At 37.5% G+C, this 26666-nt stretch overlaps 1 protein-coding gene and 1 pseudogene across 1 annotated transcript in view; one reads left to right on the top strand and one right to left on the bottom strand.

Moving 5' to 3' along the window:
• ITFG1 (integrin alpha FG-GAP repeat containing 1) overlaps nt 1-26666 on the top strand; it is a 295294-nt gene that overhangs the window by 196858 nt on the left and 71770 nt on the right. Inside the window, exons 11-12 of the mRNA XM_005591846.4 lie at nt 4544-4694; nt 6204-6312. Coding sequence (XP_005591903.2) covers nt 4544-4694; nt 6204-6312 — 260 coding nt within the window. The remainder of the gene's footprint in view (nt 1-4543; nt 4695-6203; nt 6313-26666) is intronic.
• LOC102137732 (proteasome subunit beta type-5 pseudogene) lies at nt 1436-2234 on the bottom strand (annotated as a pseudogene).

Here is a 26666-nt window from a genome sequence, read left to right as displayed (position 1 = left end):
AGTTCTAAAAATCAGTGAGAACATAATTTTAATTGGCAGTTCTTTGGAAAAACGTGAATGGCTTATAAACATAAATGTAATACTTAACTGCTGTCATCATCAGAAGAATGAAGTCATTTTTAAGCTCTTCAACTGTCAAGACTAAGAAGCAATGGTACTAATACTGGCAAGATATGAAAAGACACTCATACATTATTGGAAATATAAATTGGTATAGCTTTTCAGAGGACCATTTAGCTTTAACTGTTGACATTTAAAATATCCATGTCCTTTGACCAGATGACTGTCATCTGGAATTTCTTGTACAAGTTCCCAAAGAAAAACTTTCTTTTTCTCTCTCTCTCTCTCTCTCTCTCTGTGTGTGTGTGTGTGTGTGTGTGTGTGTGTGTGTGTGTGTGTGTAATCCAGTACAGTTGGCGATAACCTGACCATCAATAGCCTAGTGTTAAAATGAATGATGGCTTAGCCATATAATGGAATAACCATTAGAAAAACATGAGACTGTGGAGACACAGGCAATTTGATAGGCTACTAATGGGAGACTTAAATTGGTACACCTTCTTGTAGGGTACCCTTCAATATAGGGATCAAAAGTCCTCAATCAGACTATATCCCTTTCCCCCTTGTGTATGCTATATAATGTGGTGGAAAGAAAAATATTATAGAAAAATATATGTATCAGAACCCAATTAGGTTTTTTTTTTTAAGGATATATGTATTTACATATTTATATGTGCCTAGAAGAAGGCTTAGAAAGATGAACACCAAATTATCAACATTGATTATTCCTGGAAAGGAAAGATTTTGACTTTTTAAATCTCCCTATTGAATGTTATGATAGCTGTTATAATAATTTGAATAAAAAAAATTTAAGATATATTAGTTATAATTGCCAAGAACACCCAGAGAAATTGACTAAAAAGAAGCAAGAGTCTTTGTCCCCAAGGATTTCTAAACCAAATGGATCAAGGTTTTCCCCCCCTTGGCTTACATCAAATTTTATTTTTAAAGGCAAGATGCTGGGTTCTACTTGTAGAGCTTAGTAGAATTTTAAAGAACTGAACTGTTACAAACCTCATGTTTCACAATACAGGACCAAAGTAGCTAGTGAGTTCTAAGACATTTATAATCTTTTCAAACTGATATCAGAAATTAAGAGTGACATTTTATTTATTCATTTATTTACGTATTTATTTGTTCATTCATTCATTCAGGTAAAGTAGTGAGTAGAGTATGTTAATATCCAAGAAAGTAAAATAGCCACTTCTGCAGCAGCTCATTAACGACTGGTAACACATAGAGGTCAGTGTTCTAGAGTTTTTTTAAAAAGTATTGATACAGTTGAAGACCCCTCCACTAGAGATAAGATGGAGCACTGTATCCGTATTACCAATGACAGTCACCCTAGAAATGCAGACAGCCATATCACCCTCTCTCATGGGGTAGATCCGTCATACTTATGAAGACCAACTGCATCGTCACTGGAGACTTGGATCCAGCCATCCTCCTGCACGTGGTAGAGGTTAGCAGCACCTCCTGAGTAGGCATCTATGCAGGTGGCTTAATAGATGGCTTGGTAGCTCGCTTCATGGGCCAGATCATAGACCGGCTCCATTTCCAGGTTATAGGAATAGCCCTGATTCATAACCCCATAAGCATACACAGAGCCAGAACCTACAGAGAAGGTGGCCCCCGAGATCTGATTCCCTTCAGTGTCCGTGTAGCAGAGGCCAGGGCCTCTCCTATCCCAGCCACAGATCATGTTGCCCATGGATAGCCCCCTGCCTTTGTACTGGTGCAATATGTTGGCAAGCAGCTGGAAGGCAGCTGCTACAGAGATGCATTCCTTATTTCAAAGCTCATACATTTGACATTGCTGAGCCAACAGCCATTCTCAGAAGCTACAATTTGCTGTGCCCCTAGCCATGATGGCTTCAGGTAGGGGTTGATCTGTGCCACCTTCTTTACCATCTGGAGGCAATGTAAGCACCCACTGTGGTCCTATAGTCTGCTGCAACTATGACTCCATGCCAGAACTTGAAGACCAGGGTGGTGATTCCATGAAGCATTTTGATTCCCTGCTCATCTGAGACTCCCCAGCTGGGCATGGCCAGGATCAGCCCATCACTGGGACTCCCTGGACCCAGATCCAGCAGATCTGCATAAACTTTGAGTCCAGAAAACCTGCACTGGTTCACAAGTAGCAGCCTCTCCAACAAGCTGACCAGCACCATGTCTAGTGTGGGCAAAAGAAGGAATAACATTTTAAATTGCATGACTGCAAAAGGGTTTTTGTTGTAGGTTGTTGTATATTTGAAATTGTGGCCAGACTTATAATAATGAGATATGTGCAGTAGTTTTGCAAAGGGAAGTAAGGATGCATGCTCACTCAAATGCTGACCATATGATGCATTGATTATAGAATGTTGTAGAAAGTCTGCTTTTATCACATGTTCTCATGTTTTAATACAATCTAATAACAGAGTGTGCTGCCTCTCTGTGAAATATCTAGAAAATTTCTTTAGCTAAAAGGGTAGGATAGGTAAGTTACCAGGAAAAATTTTTATAAATTAGAATTTTAAAATTCACTGTTAGGAGACAAAGAAGAAATCATTTATTCTTTCTAGTGGATGAATACTGTTCTATAATAGGCCATGAACAAAGTCACCTGAGAGTTTTCCAAGTAAACATTATGGTCTGAAAGATTTTTTTCATTTGTTAAAGAATCGTTCTGGTAAACTATTTGTTTTGGAATTTTTCATCTGGAAAAATAGTTCGAAGCCAATCATGTATTTATCAGACATCGTCCAAGTTGAATATTTGGAACATTGGTTTTTATTCTGTGTTAAACACTTATAAATTTTGCTTTCTTATAATCAAACTCACCCAAAGCCATAGTAATATTTTTATATGAACAAAAGAAATCTCTATTTACAGATTTATTGAAAATAATTATTAGAGGGCAGACATGGTGTCTCACACCTATTATCCCAGCACTTTGGGAAGCCAAGGCAGGAAGATCACGAGACTAGCCTGGGCAACATGGCAAAACCCCGTCTCTACAAAAAATACAAAAATTGGCCGGGCACGGTGGCTCAAGCCTGTAATCCCAGCACTTTGGGAGGCCGAGACGGGCAGATCACGAGGTCAGGAGATCAAGACCATCCTGGCTAACACAGTGAAACCCCGTCTCTACTAAAAAATACAAAAAAAAACTAGCCAGGTGAGGTGGCGGGCGCCTGTAGTCCCAGCTACTCAGGAGGCTGAGGCAGGAGAATGGCGTGAACCCAGGAGGCGGAGCTTGCAGTGAGCTGAGATCCGGCCACTGCACTCCAGCCTGGGTGACAGAGCGAGACTCCGTCTCAAAAAAAAAAAAAAAAAAAAAAATTAACTGGGCATGATGGCACGCAGCTGTAGTCCAACTACTCTGGAGGCTAAGGTGGCAGGATCACTTGAGCCCAGGAGGCAGAGAGGTTGCAGTGAGCCGAGATCGCACCACTGCACTCCAGCCCGGGTGACAGAGTGAGATTGTCTCAAGAAAAATAAAATGAAAAATAATCATTATTAGAAAAAATTAAACAATAATAAAATTTAAGCCCTATCATCTGTTATTTTCTATATGCATAGAGAAAAGTGAAAGAATATACATATTTGGGGAAAACACCTATAAATAGGAGCTATTACATAAAATCACACTTTACAAAGTTACTTCTGTATCTAAAGAAAATATTTTTACATGGCATTGTATTGCACTCTATAGTAAAAATGAAGATAATATAAACACTTTCATTGAGTACTAACTGGATGCCAGGAGTTGTTCTAAGTAACTTTCCTTGCAGTGTTTCATTTCATCTTAACAACCTATGCTGTAAGTACTCTTACTACACAGCTTACAAATGAGGATCTGAGTCTTAGAGGTTAAATAACTCACTCAAGGCCACAGAGCTGCCAAATAACAGAGCCAGGATTTGAATCTAGGTAATCTAGCTCCAGAATCTAAGCTCATAAATACTATGCCTCTAGAGTAGGATTCAAGAGGGAAGACTCCATGGCTATGCAACATGTGATGCTTACTTTATCTGAGAGATGCTTGGCAATATCTGCCCTACCGCCTATGAGAGCTGCTGAAATTTTGTTGTTATAGATTCATTGCTTTGAGTTTATGAGACTTTCTAGTTAAAATGCAGATATTCATTGAAAAGTAATACACATCTAAACAGATAATGACAGTGTCCAGGAACTCAGGGTCGATGACTATAGAGTAGTAAATGAGGAAGAAGGGATAGACTTGGAAACTCCATAGAAAAGGAAAGAAGCCAGCAATCAATTCACCTACATAATCAGAGTATTTTTGCCAAAGGTTGAAAAGGGATAGCCAACAATTTTTTAATGACAGTACTGTAAACAAAAAATGTGGAGATTTTTTCATATAATTTCAGTGTGTACCATTTACCATCTCCTTTGAATCTAGGAAATACTACAGAGCCGATGCTATAGAGTGTTGATGCTTATATTAACAAAATGCCTTTCCTTTGGCGCACAGCAACCAGCAGGCCTTTTTACTGGAGAACGTCCCTTGTAATAATGCAAGCTGTGAAGAGGCGCGTCGAATGTTCAAAGTCTACTGGGAGCTGACAGACCTAAATCAAATTAAGGATGCCATGGTTGCCACCTTCTTTGACATTTACGAAGATGTGAGTTCAGACCTGCACTGTGTGTTTGAAGTTTAAATGCCATTCACCTTGTCACACTTAAGCTTCATTCCATTTGACCAGAAAATGTGGACAACATAACAAAAGCAAATGAGTTAATTAAGGAAAGCACCTTTTAATGTTAAATGGCAGATGAAACAAATCTATTGACAACATTGGCTGATCAGTACAGTCAAATATGAAAAACTCTCTTATCTCATTTTGTGCATATTTGGATTAAACCACTAAAGCATCATGCTCTAAGACTGACAAATCTGAATGTTCAACAGTAGAAAAAATTACAGCCAACAGATAACAGACCCTTGAATCTGCACAAAATCACAGAAGAATGAGTTTAGTGCTGACTTTTATCTTTGTGAACCAGAGTAGCGTCTATTTCCACAGATTCTTGTGACTCTGACTTTGGTTGCCAGGTGACCTTGTGAAAGGCTTTCAAGGTTCTGGTTTTCCCCTTTCTAAAGTGAAATGCCAGTTTACCACTCTGAAAAATAATAAATTCTGAAAAAAGCAATGTTAAATTCCAGAATTAATGTATCACAGTGTATCCTAGTAAGATAATTTATTTTTAAAAGTTAAATGCCCAATAGGACATTTATGTCCCCATTTACCCCATTTTTGATTTTATTTTGTTTTGTTTTTTATAAGAGGCTTATTCTCAATTATATGAATTATTCAGGTCCTTGTTTTCCCCTGTTTCTCCTGCAATCAGATCTTGTGTTATTTCACTTTTCGTTAGCAGATTCCAACCATAAAAGTAATTGACAGAAATATCACGAGAGGACAAAGCAAGAGAATTGACTACAAATCCATTTTTAATTTCTGTACATCAAAAACATAATGAATACAATTTAAAATTGTTTTAAATCTGGGAAATAAATTTTATATGAAAGAGTCAAATAGTTAATATTCATAATTTAAAAGGGCTTATACAAACTGATATCATCAAAAATACTCTGCAAAAATAGAACATAGTTTACTACAAAAACCCAAGTTGCTGACATGTTTAAAAATATGATAAATGATCAACTTCATGAAAAGAATCAGAGGAATATCAGTTTAAATGAGCATACATTTTTTCCCTTGGGCAAAATTGGCAAAGCTTCCTTGTTTTTGAAAGCAAATGGTAAAATGCTGTGGTGGCAAGGGGAGATAAAAAGGTACTCCCCCTGATGGTTGGAAAGGGTCTGGCAAGTCCACATCATGGGCCTTTGAAACTTCATGCAAATTTGACTGGAAGGAAACATACCAAAATGCTAATAATTATCTCCAGAGACTAAAATTACAGATGTTTTTTATTTTCTTTATATTTTACTATTGAAACTTGTGTGCATATACTACATATTTTAATAGCGATTTTATTTTAAACATGAGGATGAATAAATAAGACTACATTTACTTTATAAACAATGTGACATGCATTTTAATGGTCATTTTTTTTAGTTGGTCTAATAGTTTGTTCTTACCATTTTTGCTTTTTTTTTCCCCCTCCAGGGAATCTTGGACATTGTAGTGCTAAGTAAAGGATATACAAAGAATGATTTTGCCATCCATACACTAAAAAATAACTTTGAAGCAGATGCTTATTTTGTTAAAGTTATTGGTGAGTAAAGTACTAACATTTAATTTTGTTCTCTTTCTCTTCCCCTGTCTCCACCTATTCCAAACATCAAGGACATGCTCCGATGTACAACCCTCTAGATCAGATCAACCGGTACAACACCATACTGTCTATATACATAGATCCCATTCAGATTTCACCAGCTGTCCCAACAATATTTTTTCTTTCTGGCCCAGGATTCTGTCCAGAAATATCTATTGCATTTAATTGTCCCATCTTTTCAGACTTCTTCAATCTGGACCAGTTCCTCACTCTTTTCCTATTTTTCATGTCCTTATCAGTTTTAAAGAATCCAGGCTTTGCATTCTGTGAGATAGCACTGTTTCTTCATTACCCAACTTAGGTCATGAATTATTTGCAGAAATTCCACTGCAAGGAGTTGCAGAATTGATGCTGTGCATTTCTCAGCGCATCATGTCAGGAAGCACATGATGTTGACCTGTCCTACCACCATGACCTTAACCTTGCTCACCTGGTCATGTTGATGATCACCAAGTTTCTCTACCCTAAACTCACTGTTTTCCCCTTTGTAATTCATTAGTGTTTTGGGGGGCAATATTCAGATATTACATTAATAGTATTTTCTTTATGAAACTTTTGCCTAGCACCCTTAGAGTACATTGACAACTGCCTGAATCAACCTTCTACATTTGTCAAATAGTGATTCTGTATTTCCATCAATTGACATTCTACTGTTCATCTTGTACCCTCCTTGTCCCAAGCCTGGAATCAGACATTTCTCCAAGAAATCAGACCTTTCTCTCTTTTAGTAGGGAACAGTATTTCAAAACCACATTCTGAAATGGTTGCCCAGTGTGCTCGTTGCTACTGGGTTGTCATTTCTTCCAGGTTCTCTCAGTGGACACAGCTAGGAGAATACAGGTATGGATTCACACATGCACACACAAATGTACACATTTGTAACTATGTTTACATCTATTTATATTTGTATATGCTAACTATATATAACCATTAATTCGTTGCAATAATTTCATTTTTAATCCAAATGGAGCACTTCAGGGTTCCTTCTAATCTTGTCTATTTTTGTAGATATCTTTTCCAGCAGTGAGAAATGTGACTTCAGTTTTCCTCATTGTGTTACTTATTTGTTCATTGTAACCAATTCCCACCCATGCTAGTAGTATCCTCCACCTGAAGCCCATGTTTGTCATAAAGACCCTGTACATGTTTTGTTAAGTGCATGCCTAAGGATTTTATTTTCTTTAAGATGACTGTAGAGGATATTGTGTTTTTAAGTTTTGCTTCCACATATTTTAGTATATAGAAACGAAATTTATTTTTGTGTGTTGATCTTGTACACAGTGACCTTGCTCAACTCACTAACTGGTTCTAGGAGGGTTTTTTGAAGATTCCTTGGGATTTTCTACATAGACAACTTTGTCTTCTTCAAAGAGAGATAATTTTCTTTCTAATCCCTGTGACTTTTATTTTTCTTGTGCTGGCTATAATTTTCATTTACTATATAGAATAAGTGGTGAGAGTGGACATACTTGTTTTGTTTCCAGTCTTAAGGGGAAAACATTTTGTCTTTCACCATTAAGTGTTATATTAACTATAGAGTTTTTTGGTAGATGCTCTATTGTATCATATTAAAGAGGTTCTCCCTATTCCTAGTTTGCTGAGAGTTCTGTGCTGAACTGGTGTTTGAGAGGTGACTGTTTTTGCATTACTATTGTGATGCAAGAGAGCCATATTGATTTGTTTGTCAAAAAAATGGCACAAGTACTTTGTAGAAATATTTATTACAGTTTTGAAATAAGCATAAATAGCTGAACACAGAAAAGCAACAGAATAATGTATTAGTGTTGAGATTTATTTTGAGAGATGAAACTGATATAACATGCATCCTTCCTTTCTAAACAGCAGATTCAGTCTTAATTGAACTAAGAGTTTCACCCATCTTCATTATTGTTGCAGCCACAAAATACTGACACATGAGTCTAATCATTTCTATACTTTTTATTATCAATTTCCTCTCTTTTGCCATTTTCAAGAAAGTTTTATTTGGCTATTTTAAAGCTAAAAAAATTAAATACGCTGTTTATTTGGTATGCTGTTAATTTTGGAGTTTGAAGTACATTTTCTTATCTCTGTCCTTCTTCAACTGGACACCTCTAGATAAGAAGGCAAGAAATTCTTGAAACTTTTGCTAACACTAATTGTGTATGTAATTAGAATAACCCAGTTTGGTTAGTTGAAACAAAGAGATATTGGAGTAAGAGTTTGGAATTTGATTCCTTAGGGATAAACTACTAAATCCAATATAGTCATTTGACTGAGGCAGATTTTGGTTCCCAGGGGAACCAAACAGAAGTCACATAATTTCTAGGATGAAAACATCTCAAAAAAAATCAGTCCTCCCAGCACTTTGGGAGGCTGAGGCAGGCGGATCACTTGAAGTCAGGAGTTGAAGACCAGACCAGCCAACATGGTGAAATCACTGTCTCCACAAAAAATATGAAATTTAGTTGGGCGTGGTGACACGTGACTGTAGTCCTAGCTACTCAGGAATCTGAGGCTGTAGCCTTGGAGGCGGAGGTTGCAGTAAGCCAAGATCGCACCACTGCACTCCAGCCTGGGATATAGAACAAGGCTCTGTCTCAAAACAAAAAAAAAAAAAAAAAAAAGGACCAGGCGCGGTGGCTCACGCCTGTAATCCCAGCACTTTGGGAGGCTGAGGTGGGCAGATCACGAGGTCAGGAGATCGAGATCATCGTGATGTGGTGAAACCCCATCTCTACTGAAAAAAAAAAATACAAAATTAGCTGGGCATGGTGGCAGGCTCCTGTAGTCCCAGCCACTCGGGAGGCTGAGGCAGGAGAATGGTGTGAACCCAGAAGGCGGAACTTGCAGTGAGCCAAGATGGTGCAACTGCACTCCAGCCTGGGCGACAGAGCGAGACTCTGTCTCAAAAAAAAAAAAAAAAAGCTAAAATCACTTATTTTACCTTTGCTCATGAGCATCATCCTTTTTGGTGAAAAGCAGCACACTTTTAGTCTTCATTTATTTTAATATCACATTTAATCTCTCCTTCCTCCATCCATTTCAGAATACTTGGCAAGCACTCTGAAATCTAGGCTTATTTATTTGTGTCATTCACATTAGCATCTCTCTTACTCCTAGTATACTGTAATGATCTAAGTAACTTAAGAGCATCATCTGTCTTATTTGTCTTTGATTGCTGGGTGCCTAACACAGGGTCTGGTACATAGGAGGCATTCAGGAAATTTATGTCAAATAAATGTCCAGCTATATTTTGAGTCATGGATTGCCTATCTTGATTAACAATGTTCCCTTCTTTTCTAGTACCTAAGCGACACTTGATGCCTCTGACTCATCTGTGTCTCTAAAAAGCATTCTATCAAAACTGGTGAAACTCCAATTCAAAGTCAGATTTCTACCTTGACCTGTTTGCTGATTATTAGGGACACAACTAGTCAGTCATTCATTTCTTGAAAAGATTGAAATGCCTTTCCTAGTTTAACTTCTCAAGTCTACCCATCTTTTGCAGATTCTCTGTGACTAGAAACTCTAATGTACATAATTTTTCAGGCTTACACGAAAAATGCACAGAAAGAGTAACACACGATGAGTAACAGTGAGTTTTTCCTCTCATTATTTTAATGGGATCATGTAAAACTAACCGTTTTGCTCCAACCTAGAATAAGTGTGATTTGCTTCAGAAATATGCATAAAATTTAAATTAATAATTCTCTTTCAAAATATTTTCTTTCTGTTTAATGAGATAACTGTGGGATTTTTCCTTCTTTCATTTGAATTTTGCCAGTGTACTTCAGTAAACTTTTTTGAGACAAGAGTCTCGCTCTGTTGCCCAGGCTGGAGTGCAGTGGCGCAATCTCGGCTCACTGCACCCTCTGCCTCCCAGGTTGAAGCGATTCTCATGCCTCAGCTTCCCCAGTAGCTGGGATTACAGACATGTCTTGCTAATTTTTTGTATTTTTAGTAGAGATGAGGTTTTGCCGTGATGGCCAGGCTGGAGCCAGTATACTTTAAAGGAACTATTTGCTCAAGTCTGAAGTTTAAAAACAAAACAACAACAACAAAAATAACATATATTTACTACTTAGTTCATCTGAATGTGGTATGTGCATGTGCATACCTGGAAAGATTTAAGATTAATTCTTTCTAGAACAGATGTTAGGCATTAAGTACTAAGGAAAATTTTAAGTACAAGAGGTATTAATCTGTATATTGTTAAATCAAGTTCTCCCTGTGCTCAGCAAGTTCTTTTATTCAAGCCTTGAAACTACTTTTATACTAAAAGTTCTGTTTTATACTCTTACAATAGAATGTGATTGACCTGTCTATACTTGTGACAGTTTTGCTGACTAGCATGAGGGCCTGTGACTCCACTGCTTTCCATGCTCAAGTCTGCAAGTTCTTCCTCGCACAGAGGTCCCCAGCCAGGTAGAATGGATGGGAATCAGAGCATAGGGTTTTTGTAACATTGATAAGATATTCCAGTTCCCAGTTGTAATAATAATATGCTAAAGAGAGTAGGCAGTTCTCAGGGTGAAGCAAAAGAAGGTCTGACTTTTTTTATATTGATCATTTAGAAATTATCCATGTGGAAAAATGTATGCATATAATTTAGGGTCCCAAGTTCTTCCTTGGCATTTATTCATTTACGTTTTTTTAAATTACAAAAACAAGATCTTAGAGATGGGGAAAATCTCAAAAGGCATCTTGCCCAAGTCTAACCTAATGCAACATCTTAGTCATCTTCTGCTTGAATGCTTTGTTCTAAAGGAGACCTCACCGCCTCATAATGCAACACAGACTTCTTTTATGAATCAGTTAGGTGTTAGAAAATTCAAGTCAAAATGTGCATATTTAGTTAGTTCTGTCCATTGATACTCATGTCTGGTATATAGTAGGCCCTTTATAGGTATCTGTTGAATTTTTTTAAAATTGTTCCAATAAAATTACTCTAGTTTTTATTGTTAAAGCGGACCCTAACGTAGGGGTCCCCAAACCAGTCTGAGGCCTATTAGGAACCAGGCCGCACAACAGGAGGTAAATGGCCGGAGGGTGAGCAAAGCTTCCCCTGTATTTACAGCTGCATCCCATCACTGGCATTACTGCCGGAGCTCCGTCTCCTGTCAGATCAGCAGCAGCATTAGATTCTCATAGGAGCGCGACCCCTATTGTGAACTGCACATGTGAGGGATCTAGGTTGTGTACTCCTTATGAGAATCTAACTAATGCCTGATGATCTGAGGTGGAACAATCCTGAAACCATCTCCCATCTGACCCCCATCCATGAAAAAATTGTCTTTCTTCTACAGAACCCATCCCTGGTGCCAGAAAGGTTGGGGACCGCTGCCCTAACTTATAATCATAGTAACCAAATACTCAGAACAAATCATGGTCCTGCTCAGGAAAACGTAACCTTCTTTACATCATTAAATAGTGAGACAGCAAACTACCTGAGAGCGAAATGACATGCCTGAGCCCTTCTTTAAAGTAATCCAGGGATGTGGAAGCTGGATATAGATGGAACAAGGTTGGCCATGTGTTTTGACAGTTTTTGAAATTGTGAGAAATGTGTGTGAAGTTCATTCTGCTATTATAGTTTTATATATGTTTGTACTTTTGTTTGAGATGTTCCATGGTAAAAAGTTAAAACAAAAAACCTAAGAGAGTCTTGAGAATCTCTAATGTGGAGAGTTTAAGAATCCCTGGCCTTCAGCTTCCTAGCCTAAATCAGGACAAGTCACCCTGCAGTCTCAGTAACATTATCCTGAGGAGAGGATTCTCCACACATCTCCAAGCTGAGACCCATGGATAGCCAATTTGGTGCAGGAGGTTTTAGTTTTAGAAAACAGGATAACTTTGCATTAAAGATATTAACATAAATATTAATAATGTAATTTACAGAAAGGTCACAGGAAATGAGATCCCAATTTAAAGCAATCATTTGAAAGAAAAATAACCTCCTAGTTGTTTTGAGATGCTCTTCCACTCTTTCCTTTGATTATCAGTTGTTTGCCTTAAGTCAGTTACTAGTACGTAATTACCCTTCACAGCCATCGGCAATGTCCACAGCATATTTTGCTCTTAAATTATTCTGTTACTCTAATTTCAAACCAGCCTATACTAAATGCCACTGTTTTTCAGTTAAGGAAATTGGGGATACTTAAGCTTTTATATGTGGCCACGGCAATGTAAACTGCCCTTCTGCCTCTCTTACACACAGCACAGCAGATCCACGGCACTTGCATGAAGACGGGGACCTTGCGTATTACAGAATTGTGGGATCCCCACTCCCCTGAATCAAGGCTAGTTACCGGCTCTCATCTTTTATTGTTATTCCTGTCAGATACACTTGGAGGTTCTGAATCTTCATTCTAGTCTAGAACTTAACTCGTTTCTAACAAACCTGGATGAACCCTGTTTCCCCTAGCACTTTTAAAATTGTAACAGTATCTTCACCTTTGCTTACCAAACAAGATGAGACCTTTCCTTTGGGAAAGCTTTCTTTTTTCTTTTTTCACCGAAAGCAGATATGTAATGGGAAAGCTTTTATTCCCCTTGCCTGCCTCCGGGTTTTGTTGAAATAATATGGAAGTTTAATTTCTGGATGATTAGTTTTGTTTTACTTTTTGTGCCTTCTATTTTATAAATCCTTTCTTTTTTTTTTTTTTTTTTTTTTTTTTTTTTTTGAGACGGAGTCTCGCTCTGTCGCCCAAGCTGGAGTGCAGTGGCGCGATCCTGGCTCACTGCAAGCTCCGCCTCCTGGGTTCACGCCATTCTCCTGCCTCAGCCTCCCGAGTAGCTGGAACTACAGGCGCCCGCCACCGCGCCAGGCTCATTTTTTGTATTTTTAGTAGAGACGGGGTTTCACCATGGTCTCGATCTCCTGACCTTGTGATCCGCCCGCCTCGGCCTCCCAAAGTGCTGGGATTACAGGCGTGAGCCACCGCGCCCGGCTATAAATCATTTCTTAATAATTCACAACCATATTATCAGTAATTAAACAAATTTTACCAGCTTTATTGCCACCTTTTTTCTTATATACCACATTTTCCCCTTTCTTCATTCCAGCTCCTGTTCTGGTGAAGTATTTTCTCAAGTTATTTTCAGAAAGGTTGTACTTAGGTTAATATATTTTCTGAGTACTGGTATGTCTTAGAATATCTTTCTCTTGCTCTTACTGTTAACACTAAGTTTGCTATTGTAGAATTTTATAAACATTGCTCTATTATCTTCTTGCATATGGCGTAGTCCCCACTTATCCACAGTTTCACTTTCTGTGGTTTTAGTTACCCATAGTCAACTGTATTCTGAAAAGATGTGAGTACAGTGTAAGAAAATATTTTCAGAGTGAAAAGCCACATTCACATAACTTTTATTATAGTTTATTGTTATAATTGTTCTATTACTAGTTTATTGTTGTTAGTCTCTTACTATGCCCAATTTGTAAATTAAACTTTATCATAGGTATGTATATATACGGGAAAAAACAGCATATTTAGGATTCAGTGCTCTGCACGGTTTTAGGCACCCACTGGTGCTCTTGGAACATGTCCCCTTGGATAAGTGGGGGCTACTGTAATACGGTCATCTTTGAAATTCCCTCCTGTTCCTGTGCATGTTCTGTTTAGGTGGGGGCCATTTATATGGTTGTTCCTGTTAGTCTTCCTTCTCTTAAGCTGTTGCTTTTCTTCTTGTGCATGAGGATTTTTCTCTGCTTACATTTCTTAAAAGAATCAGTGTTGGTGGGTAGTGCGGATGGGGTGGGTCACTATATACTTCTGTCCATCAGACAATTGCCACTGCTTCCTTTTTCCTTTCCCCTTTGGGGCTCACAAGCTGGGAGCCCACCTGGGATGGAAGCTATATTTGAGCAAAGTGGTGGCTTGGGGGCTCTCAGACAGGAGAGTTGAAGTGATGCCTTAGAGTTGAACTCCAACTGCCTTCTTTGTGAAAGTCACAAGCAAGAGACCCAAGAGCCCTGACTTACTCCTGTGGCCTCAACTGAGGGCGTCGACAGGCTCTCTGAGTCTGAACACGTTTGTGCTTTCCAGTGGGAAATAATGAGAGGATGTTACAGGGAGGAACTCACTGCTTTGCTGAGCCTTTTTGTGTTGTTTCATCCTGTATGCTAAAAAGTTTGTATTTTGGGCAACACTGAAGTTATATAGGGCACTGACTAGAAGCACCAGCAAATCCCCCACTTTACTTTGCTAGCAAGAACTAGCAAGTAACAAATGCAGCTTTTCCTGTCACAAGCCTCGGGCCTGCTTTCCAGAGACCCTCCGTTCAGCCCTGGCATGCTTCCCCTCTCGGCTGCCGCAGCTCTGAGCTGAAAGGTTTCCCAGTGGGCTGCTGGGAGGGTCCACCCCTGTTGCCCCAGTAGCTCTCTGACCTGCTCAACACTAATTAGCTCTTTCTCAATCTTACCTATTCAGTATCCTTTAAGAATGTCTTAAGATATCTGTCATTTATTATTTTTGAACATTGCAGTGACATTTAGGGAATTAAGGAAGGTAAATAATTTGTTTCTGAAATTGTCTACTAGAAATTATTTCAAACATACTGACCTGGAACCAATACGTTTTGTTTTTAATTCCTTTTTTAACATTTTTTTAATTTAAGGGATGCAGTGTGATATTTTAGTATGTATATACCTTATGAAATTATTAAATCAGGCAAATTAACATATCCATCATGTCACATACTTATCATTTCATTATTCGGTATGTTCTTAAAGGTCAAACTGCTCCTGACTTTAGCAAAAATTTTAACAAATTTATATGTGTATGAAATATATGTATATATATTTATATAGGTATAAATTATATAACTACCATATTTGATACTTAATATGTTTGTACACATAAAGAACAAGATTAAGATTACTTCAAAGCACATTATATGTTTCTGTATTTTTTGTACAAAGAGCATATGATTTTACAATTTAATAAAATAATGAATGAAAGGTAATCAACAACAGACCAAAAAACCTTCCACAGAATATCTAAAATAATGTTGTCTAAATGACAAGAATGTCTGGAGGCAGGTACTTGATTTTACACATGTGCTCAAAGCTTGAGTAATTTTTAGAGAGGTGATGATGTTTTTGTGTTCATGTGTCTTAAAGAAACAAACTTAAAGACATTTTCAGAGAAGGAATATGAATAGTCACTCAGAATCCAGGCAAGAATTTTTTACTTTAAACAAAACTAAAACCATTATACAGTATTGACCTTTACAGCTTTGGCTATTTAACTCATCCTTCTCCCAACCTGCACGTTGGCTTAGCATTACAGTATTTATGCACGGTTATTGCCATATTTGGGTTTTGGTTTTGATATTTGTGTGAAATAGCTAATATAAACTGAATCACAATGCTAGAAGCCAAATTTTTATACTTTAAATATATTTAAAAATACATGGACTATAACATACAGTATGGTTTAACATGAAATGATAAAATCCTAAGCGTTATCATGTTAAAAGAAACTTGTGAATTGCACATCCTATTGTCCATGTTTTAAAGTACAAGTTAAATCTCCTAATAACCAGTATTTCACATAGCTCATCAAGTATTTTAATTACTGCTTTTTATTTAATTGTGAATAGGCTGTTTTCATATTTTTTTAATCTTTAAAAACAAATTTGGTTTTAAAAGCCCCTAGAAGTATTAGAAACTACTTTTTGGAACAGCTCATTTAAAAGGGTATTTATAATAATCCTGTGTACAATTTTTGTAATTTTTTTTTGTTTTTTGAGACACAGTCTTGCTTTGTCACCCAGGCTAGAGTGCAGTGGCATGATCTCGGCTCACTGCAACCTCCGCCTCCTGGGTCCAAGCAGTTCTCCTGCCTCAGCCTCCTGAGTAGCTGGGATTACAGGAATACACCACCATGCTCAGCTAATTGTTGTATTTTTAGTAGAAATGGGGTTTTACTATGTTGGCTAGGCTGGTCTCAAACTCCTGACTTCAAGTGATCCGCCCACTTTGGCCTCCCAAAGTGGTGGGATTACAGGCATGAGCCACTGCACCCAGCCTGTAATATGATTACAAATAATATATAATTACAAAAGCTTATGAAATGGTTAAAAATTCTTAAACTTCTAGAGTTAGCCAAAATTAGCTAGTTAAAAAACATTGAGTAACACTTGAACTAAGCAACACAGAGAGACACTTAAAAATCAAACAAAAACAGTTCTTGCCTTCACAAAGCTCACAGGGGCAAAGAACACAAATAGTAGAAGGCTGGAATTGCATACAGGTGTCTGTCTGTCCTGTTAAATTTCCCTTTTCCATAATGGGCCCTTTATATATTTTAGCATACCTTCCCAGTTACTATACTTAAAAAAATAAATTTTACTTCACCCATAAACCTATATTTTTATACCAGTAATATAACTGTCCCACTTTTTTAAAAATGGGCTTTTGCTGTAATCACAGTAAATTTAGCCTTGGAGCATTTAATAGTGCTTTTTTTTTTTTTTTTTTTTTTTTTTTGTTAACCTAACTGAAGCACAGATGATGAAATTTTTATTCTGATATCACTGGGGAAATTATATATTTGCACTCATTTAATAGACTACTTGAAATAATTTTTACTTGTTCATAAGCTTGACATTATGGAGTTTTTAAATTATAATTTCAGGGTGACATTTGTAGAAACACCATCAGTCTATCCTTTTACTTTTTTGATTATGCAAGAGAACTTTAACACATTATTTCTTTTTTTATTGGTAAGGTTTTGGTTTAGTATTATTTAGTTTTGTTTTCTGATTACAAAAATAAGAGAGCCTATTGTAAAACATTTGGAAAGTCTGGAAAAGTATTTTAGAAAAGCTATGCTCTTTGGCACTTAGTAGATATAACCACCATGAGCACTAAGCATTCTCCACCTGCTTCTGCTGGTTCCTGAAGTTTCAGGCACACCAAAAGAAGCTGCAGCAATGACAGCTGATGCCTCTAAATCCTGAAATCCAGAATGATAGACTCTATAGTTTGTTTTAAAAACAAAACAGTAATAGCTAACGTTTATTGTTTATCATGTGCCTTCTGCTTTACACGATTGCTTCCTATAATCATATCATATATATAAGATTTAGATGAAAATATGTGAGTATGTATGTAATGTTACATATGCTATAAGGACAAAGAGAATGTAGAAAATTAGCTTACATAATAGCAAGTTCCATTTCTGGTTCTGCTCTGCATTTCTGAGATTGAGAGGATGCATCCTCCATGATCCAGCCTCATTCATTCAGACCCAGACTGTTCAAGGCTCTCTGTTCTCTAGATAATTTTGTTACATGTAAGCAAACTTACACAAAGAGCCCTTTAAACCCAGGCTACTTCCCTCTGAGCTAGGGTATTAAGTAACTGAAACTACCAGATAACAATGTAGATCCCAGTTTGGAATCAAATAATTATGAAATAATTTATAAGGTTTATAAAAACTCCAGTTTAGAGGTTTTTATAAACCTTATAAATTATTTCATCCAACTCTCTTACTTTAAATGTTTTTGTAAAACCATAAAAGAGAGAGAGGTGAAGTGATTTGTCCGTGATCACATCTTTCATTAGCTAATACAGCAAGACGTGGCCCTACTTGATGAGATTTTCTGTGCTGAATGAATAGGAAGCTTGAAAGGAGTGGTGCTTATGACTTTGAGCCAACGTTGGTGTCAGATAGTTGCCTTGACGTTTACCCTTATCAACACTCATGACCTAAAGACTTAGTTTCTGTTAGTAGCAGATTATTAATAACAGAGGATGAACTACTAACATACATATAAAACTTATACTCTGTTGTGTTTTCCAGCAATATTTAATTCAGTTCTGCCTTTTATGAAGAATTTATATCTAATTGTAATAAACTGTGATTGAAACCATATTCCTGATAAGTCTGTCCCTTTAATATGCTGAGCAATAAGAGGGGAAAAAATGAGAATAAAAATTTTCTTTACATGGTCTGTAAATTTCAAGAAACCTAATGTTTTTCAGACATTTTCAAATTTCATTAACTCAGGAGGCGAAGAAGATAATAAGTATGAGAGTAGGTGTCCTCTTTTTTTCTTATAAGAAAACTAGGCCAGGCATGGTGGGTCACACCTGGAATCCCAGCAGTTTGGGAGGTCAAGGCAGGCGAATCACTTGAGGCCCCAAGTTCGATACCAGCCTGGCCAACATGGTGAAACCCCATGACTACTAAAAATACAAAAATTAGCCAGGTGTGGTGGCAGGTGCCTGTAATCCCAGCTACTTGGGAGGCCGAGGCACGAAAATCACTTGAAACCAGGAGGCAGAGGTTGCAGTGCACCAAGATGGTGCCACTGCCTTTCAGCCTGGACAACAGAGTGAGACTCTGTCTCAAAAAAGAAAGAAAAGAAAACTAAAGGGTGGGTCACAGAGGATTTGAGTGGTAAAGCCAAAGCTAAAAGTAAAATTTCATCCTTATGTCTGTAGCACTCCTTAACAAAAGCAGTATCATTACTGAATATAGCTAAAGACATATTTTCCTACCTTACATCAAACATATGTAGCTAGTAGAGCCCAGAAGCCACACAGTCTGAGTCAGCCTCACCTGCTGCATAGTCATATAGATATCACTGGGAAAAGGACAAGTCGTTCTGTAGGTAAAATAATTTCTGAGTGGACACAGAATAACCTTTATAATACTATGTTGAGAGTTCAGAATTCCTAATTAAGCAATATTATGAACCAGCATGATAATTAATCAAGGGTTAGTATTGTTTCTCCTTGAATCTGTGGTTGCAAAAAACAAGGAAATGCATACTCTATTTGTATTATGTAGATACCCCTTTTTATAACACATATCTATGGCAAATATGTATCATATTTTTTTCATCTTTAATACCTAGTTTGATTTTATTGTATAAAATTTCTTAATGGAGGAAAGATGTGGCAAAGTTAAGGTTACATTTAAGTCTTATCATGTGATCCTAATGTTATAATGTGAAACTTCAAATTTGACAGGAAGTCTTGTGAAAAAACAAAAACAGATGCAAGAACCGAGTTTTTAGCTTATTATATACAAAATGAAAGAAACTATTACATGATTTTTGAATTAGCATTATGTGGTTAATACTAATGTGATTATGTGATAGCATAGATTATGTAATACTCTATGCTAACCAAGACACAGACATTTTATCTTATACAGAAAATAACCCAATGATTCATCGATTTCTCATCTTCTATCATAGTAGGATAATGTGTTCTTTAAATGAGTTAGTTTCTTGTTGCTTGTTGAAAGCAGTGGCCACATAGTCTTGCAAAAGAGTTCCATTCACCTTGTGACCGTGAATATGGGCCGACGCTTCAGTTCTTCAGTTTCCTCTTCAAAAAAAAAAAAAGAGGAGGCGGGAGGCAAGGGACAATTAGAATTATTTCACAGTCTTGATATGAAGATTAAGGAAGAGCATTTGTAAAAGAAAATTCATGTGTTCACAGCTTGGCACTTAGCAGAAGATCAATAAATGGTCTTTTTAGATGTTTGATAGTCTTTTCTGGAGAATAGTTTCATTGTGTACATCAAAAGCTTTAAGATTGAACCCAGAAATTATGTTTTATGCATTTATCCCAAGGAAATTGTCAGAGATGTGCCAAAGATCTATGTATAAATGTACCAGGTCCATAAAGCTGATCTTGCCAATGGTGTTTTTAGGAGGAAAAAAAATTGGGGTATGAGGAGGGGACGAACCTAAAGATCCTAATAAAAAGAAGGGGTAAATACACACACAAACAATGGAATACCATGCAATTATGTGGTTGAAGTAATAGATGTGGGGTAATTACACAATAATATGTAGTATGATTTCATCTACATAATTTTTTTTTTTTTTGAGACGGAATTTTGCTCTTGTTGTCCAGGCTGGAATGCAATGGCACGATCTCAGCTCACTGCAACCTCCACCTCCTGGGTTCAAGCGATTCTCCTCCGTCAGCCACCGTCATAGCTGAGATTACAGGCACGCACCACCATGCCCTACTAATTTTTTTGTATTTTTAGTAGATACAGGGTTTCACCATGTTGGCAAGGCTGGTCTTGAACTCCTGACCTTAGGTGATTCATCCACCTCGACCTCCCAAAGTGCTGGGATTACAGGCGTGAGCCACCACACCCAGCCTAAAAAAAATTTTTTAAAGAAGTATGTATGTGTTAGTCTGCTCAGGCTTCCATAACAAAATACCACAGGCTGAGTGTCTTCAACAACAGAAATTTATTTCTCACAGTTTTAGAAGCTAGGAAGTTAAAGATCAAAGTCCTGGGAAGGTAGATTCACTCTGAGCAGCCTCGCCTCCTGGCTTCTAGGTGGCTGCCATCTCAGCGTGTGCTCACATGTTCTCTTCGTGTGCATTTAGGTAGAAACAGCAAGCTCACTTATTAGGAGACACTGATCCTCTCTCTGTGACCTCATTTAACCTTAATTGCTTCCTTAGAGGCCCTGTCTCCAAGAACAGCCACATTGGGGGTTAGGGCTTCAACATATGAATTTGAGGGAGGGGGTACTCATTCAATCCATAACATAAAGAGGGGTAAATACACACACACGATGGAATACCATGCAATTATGCATAATTATGCATAAGGTAAGAGACAGAACAAAACCAAACTTTGTTCTGTCTACTCTCACACAATCACTACCACACAGAATACTTCATCTCTGGTCACCAAAATATGTAGGGATTCTGCCTTCCCCCTCCATACATCAACCAATCAATTCTGACACTGTCTACCAAGAGATAGTCTGTCAGATCTCACAGGTTGAGGGCTCAGCCCCACAAGATTGCCCCACATTGCAAATGCCAATCACAAGTCCCAGGTCAGGACCTGTACTTCTAACTAACTAGCTATGAATCAGTCTTCCCATGACCGCCTCCTTGGGTTTGATTTGCTAGAGCAGCTCACAGAACTCAAGGAAACAATTTACTTACATTTACCTGCTTATTATAAAAGGTATTACAAAGGATACAGGCAAACGTCCAGATGGAAGAGATGCACGAGGCTGGGTATGCATAAGGCCGTTTTTGAACATGATGTAAATGAAATCATACAGGATGTGCTCTTGGTGCCTGGCTTCGTTTGCTCAACACTATGTCTGAGATCCATTGAACACATTTATTTATTTAGAGACAGAGTCTCCCTCTGTCACCCAGGCTTGAGTCCAGTGGTGCGATCTCGGCTCACTGCAACCTCCGCCTCCCAGGTTCAAGCGATTCTTCTGCCTCAGCCTCCTGAGTAGCTAGGATTACAGGTGCCTGCCATCACTCCCGACTAATTTTTGTATTTTTAGTAGAAACGGAGTTTCACCACGTTGGCCAGGCTGGTCTCGAACTCCTAATCGCACACCTCGGCCTCCCATAGTGCTGGGATTACAGGAGTGAGCCGCCATGCCCAGCCCAACACATACTTTTAAATGGAACTTTATGAAACATATTTGCATGTGTCTTGGGTTTTTTACCTTAATAAAGTATAAGCCCCCTTACAAGTCAGCACGTACAGGCCTCCCTCATTCTTCTGATACCTCTGTATCATTCCATAATGTTATATATGTTCCACAATTTATTTCGCTTTATCTCTTAGCGGATTTCATAGACATGAGTTGAAGAGACTGTGTTTTTAATGTTAATCAATAATAACAAATTATCTTCCCTGAAAGTTGTAGGGATTTATATTTTCACCAGCATATAACACTATCCAATTTACCACATACTCATCTGAGAGTCCTAAATTTTTATTTCACTAATGAATTTGTTTTTAAAATAAGTAATGCAGATGGTCTATTAAAAATTTCATGGGTGTATGATAAAAGTAAGTCTCCCTTTTACTCATCTGCCAGTGATACAGTTCTCTTCCCAGAGACAACCTCTTTGTATCTAAGATATTGTATGCATATACAAATATATATATGTATAATATAGAATACATTCAGTAGTTAAAGAAGCAATTGAAACTTCTTTAACTACTGAATAGTATCATATAGTATGGTTACAACATAATGAGTTCCTTATTCACATATATCATGTGGTTTTCAATCTCTTATTATGAATACCACTGTAATGAATATCCTGTAGAATAAATTATTAAAAATGGAATTGTTAAAACATATATATTTTTAAATATAACATACAGAAAAGTATACATAAGTGCACAGGTCTATAAATTTTAACAGAGTAAACATACCCATACAATTACACCCAGATCAAGAAACAAATACTACCAACATCCAAAATGTGCCCTCCAGCCCCTTTATTAGTGGCTAACCCAGTTCACCTAAAGTAATTGCTACTATAATTTCCAATACCACAGATTAATTCTGCCTTGTTTTGAACGTTATATTGTATTTTTTAACAGATATCCCTTCACAGAAATTGTATAATTTCCTACTTCCACCTAACTATATATATGAAAATGCTCTTTTCCTAACACCTTCAACAACCCAAGGGGTTATTAAACTTTTTTATCTTTGCCAGTTAGGTGAAAAATATGTCCGATTTTTATTTCATGTTTTTCTTATAATGAAGTTCAGCATCTTTTCATATATTTAAGAGCCATTTGTATCTTTATTTCTATCTATAGTCCTTGTCCTTTCTTATTTTCTAATGGATTTGTAAATGTACTGCAGTATATGTTAAAGAACCCTTTGTGAATATATTTATTATTTTCCCTACAATTTTATCATGCTTTTCTTTTTCACCTATCTCTTGGGAATAATATTGGTTTTTTCCTAACTAGTGCAGTTGAGTGTCTTTCTCAGTGTTTTTTGATTATTTGTATTTTCTCTTCTAGATATTGCTTCTTGAAATCCTTTGTTTTCTATTGGATTATCTTCTGATATCTAGAAATTCTTTTTATATTAGCAATAGTATCTCTTTATATTGTTACATCATAAAAAGTTCACCCCCTTTGTCAGTAGTCTTTTAAACTTTTATGGTATCTTTCTTATTTTGTAACAGCTTTATCGATATGTAATTCACATAGCATATCATGACCCATTTGAAGTATACAATTTAATGACTTTAGCATATTCTCAGAGTTGTGCAACCATCATTGCAATCATTTGAGAATATAGTCATCACGACAGAAAGAAACCCTGTACCCATTGTCTGTCATGCTCCCATCATCCCCCAGCTCCAGGCAACCACTCATTTATTTTATGTATCCATTGATTTGCCTATTCTGGACATTTCATATAAACGGGGTCATATTGTGTGACTGGCTTCTTTCACTTGTAGCAGGACGAGCCGCAGACAAAACTCCTCAGACACCGAGTTAAAGAAGGAAGGGGTTTATTCTGCCGGGGGCATCGGCAAGACTCCTGTCTCAAGAGCCGAGCTCCCCAAGTGAGCGATTCCTGTCCATTTTAAGGGCTCACAACTCTAAGGGGGTGCGTGTGAGAGGGTCGTGATTGATGGAGCAAGCAGGGGTTACATGACTAGGGGCTGTGTGCACCGGTAATTAGATCGGAACAAAACAAGATAGGGATTTTCACAGTGCATTTCTATACAATGTCTGTAATCTATAGATAACATAACCGATTAGGTCCGGGGTCGATCTTTAACTACCAGGCCCAGGGTGTGGCGCCGGGCTGTCTACCTGTGGATTTCATTTCTGCCTTTTAGTTTTTACTACTTCCTTCTTTGAAGGCAGAAATTGGTCATAAGACAATATGAGGGATGGTCTCCTCCCTTACACTTAGCATAATGTTTTCAAGATTCATCCATGTTGTAATACGCATTCAGTACTTTATTCCTTTTAATTGCAAAATACTATTCTGTTGCATATATATTCCAGATTTTGTTTATCCAGTGATCATTTGATGGACATTTGGATGGTTTCCACCTTTTGGCTATTATAAATAATACTGCTATGAACCCTGATGTACAAGTTTCTGTTTGGATTTTTCCTTGTTTGTTTTTCTTGGACTATGGCTGGAAATGAATTACTGGGTCAAAGGAGAACTTTATGTTCAGCCTTTTAAGGAATTGCCACGTTGTTTTCCAAAGCAGCTGCACCATTCCACATTTCCATCAGAAATGTGTAAGAGTTCCAGTTTCTTCACATCTTCAGCAATATTTGTTATTCTTGGACTGCTTTATTGTAACCATCTTAGTGTGTATAAAATGTTAACTCATTGTGGGTTTTTTTTTACCATCTTAACCATTTTTTAAATTGTGGTTAAAAATGTGTCACACAAAATTTGCCATCTTAACCATTTTTAAGGTATAGTTCAGTAGAGTTATGTATATTTGCATTGTGGTGAAACACATTTCCAAACCTTTTTCTTCTTGCAAAACTGAAACTCTATACCCATTAAACAGCTCCGTTTTTCCCCTTCCCCGTAGCCCTGACTAAGCACCATTCTACTTTGTCTCTGTGAATTTGACTACTTTAGATAACTCATTAAATGAAATTATACAATAATAAGTGGTTAGATAACTCATTAAATGAAATTATACAGTAAGTGGAAATTATACAATAACTGCTTATTTCTCCTAACATAATGTCTTCAGGGTTCATCCATATTGTAATATGTGACAAGATTTCCTTCCTTTTTAAGGCTGAATAATATTCCGTTGTATGTATTTACCATATTTTATTCATTCATCTGTCAGCGGACATTTGGCTTGCTTCCGCCAGTTGGCTATTGTGACTACTGCTGCCATGAACATGGGCATGCATCTCGTAATGATTCTGCTGTATGTTTTTCTGATAGCTAATGATGTTGCGCATCTTTTCATGAGCTTATTGGCCATCTGTATATCTTCTTTGGAGAAATACCTATTCAGATCCTTTTCCTATTTGTCAACTGGGTTGTCTTTTTATTGTTAAGTTTAAGAGTTCTTTTATTATTTTGTCTTTGTCAAATATGCATTTTATATAGGGAGGTAAACTCTAACTTTATTTTTTTCCAAGTAACCAATTATCCAGCACCATTTACTGAATAATCTACCTTTTTTTTTTTTTTTTTTTTAAGACAGGATCTCCCTCTGTCACCCAGGCCGGAGTGCAGTACCATGATCTCAGATCACTGCAACCTCTGCTTCCTGGCTCAAGTGATCCTTCTGCCTCAGCCTCCTGAGTAGCTGAGACCACAGATGCGTGTCACCACATCTGGCTAATTTTTTTTTTTTCTTTTTCTGGTAGAGACAGGGTTTCTCCATGTTGTCCAGGCTGGTCTCAAACTCCTGAGCTCAAGTGATCTACCCACCTCAGCCTCCCAAAGTGCTGGGATTACAGGCGTGAGCCACTGTGCCTAGCCTGAATAAACCATCTTTTTTCATCCTTTAACAAGTATTTATTGAGCAAATATGTTGGGTGAGACCCTGAGAAAATAAGGAATAAAATGATGCAGAGGTAACATCTGTGTGCAAAGACACATGTGTGCGTAAATAACTGTGGGTCAGCAAGATAATGGTTTAAATGAAGGCTTGTGCAAATCATTTTGGAACAATTGGAAAAGAGCTACCAATGTCTACCTAAACTTTAGGGAAGAAGATAAAAGGAGAGTGAGAAGTGAGGGTTTTCATAATAAAAGAGTGAGAACCAGGCACTGTGCTAGGGAAGGAAATTTAAACATTGAAAACTGCTTGCTAGTGTAAAATATTTATTTCACTGTTTCCTCAAGTTGAATTTAATGCAAATATTCTATAGTAAATGAACAGGTATTCTCTTTTGTGATGAAATATGTCATGCTCATTTCTTGGTGCCTTTTACCTTACATCCTCTGTGTCTTAGTCCATTTAGGCTGCTATTAACATAAAAAAAAAACCTGGCTGGGCCCGGTGGCTCACACCTGTAATCCCAGCACTTTGGGAGGCCGAGGCAGGTAGATCACAAGGTCAAGAGATTGAGACCATCCTGGCCAACATGGTGAAACCACGTCTCTACTAAAAATACAAAAATTAACTGGGCGTGGTGGCATGCGCCTATAGTCCCAGCTACTAGGGAGGCTGAGACAGGAGAATCGCTTGAACCCAGGAGGCGGAGGTTGCAGTGAGCCAAGATCATGCCACTGCATTCCAGCCTGGTGACAGAGCGAGACTCTGTCTCAAAAAGAAAAAAAAAAAAAAAAACCTTAGGGTAATTTATAAACAACAGGAATTTATTGCTCACAGTACTTGAGGTTGGGAAGTCCAAGGTCAAGGCACTGGCAAATTCAATGTCTGGTAAGGTCTCACCTCTACTTCAAAAATGGCACCTTGTTGCCATGTCCTCACATGGCAGAAGGGGTCAAGAGAAATTACTGGAGCCTCTTTTGTCAAGGCATTAATCCCATTCATGAGGATGGAACCA

The sequence above is a fragment of the Macaca fascicularis genome, chromosome 20, assembly GCF_037993035.2.
Source record: "Macaca fascicularis isolate 582-1 chromosome 20, T2T-MFA8v1.1".
Taxonomy (NCBI): domain Eukaryota; kingdom Metazoa; phylum Chordata; class Mammalia; order Primates; family Cercopithecidae; genus Macaca; species Macaca fascicularis.
This window is presented reverse-complemented; position numbering and strand designations above follow the sequence as displayed.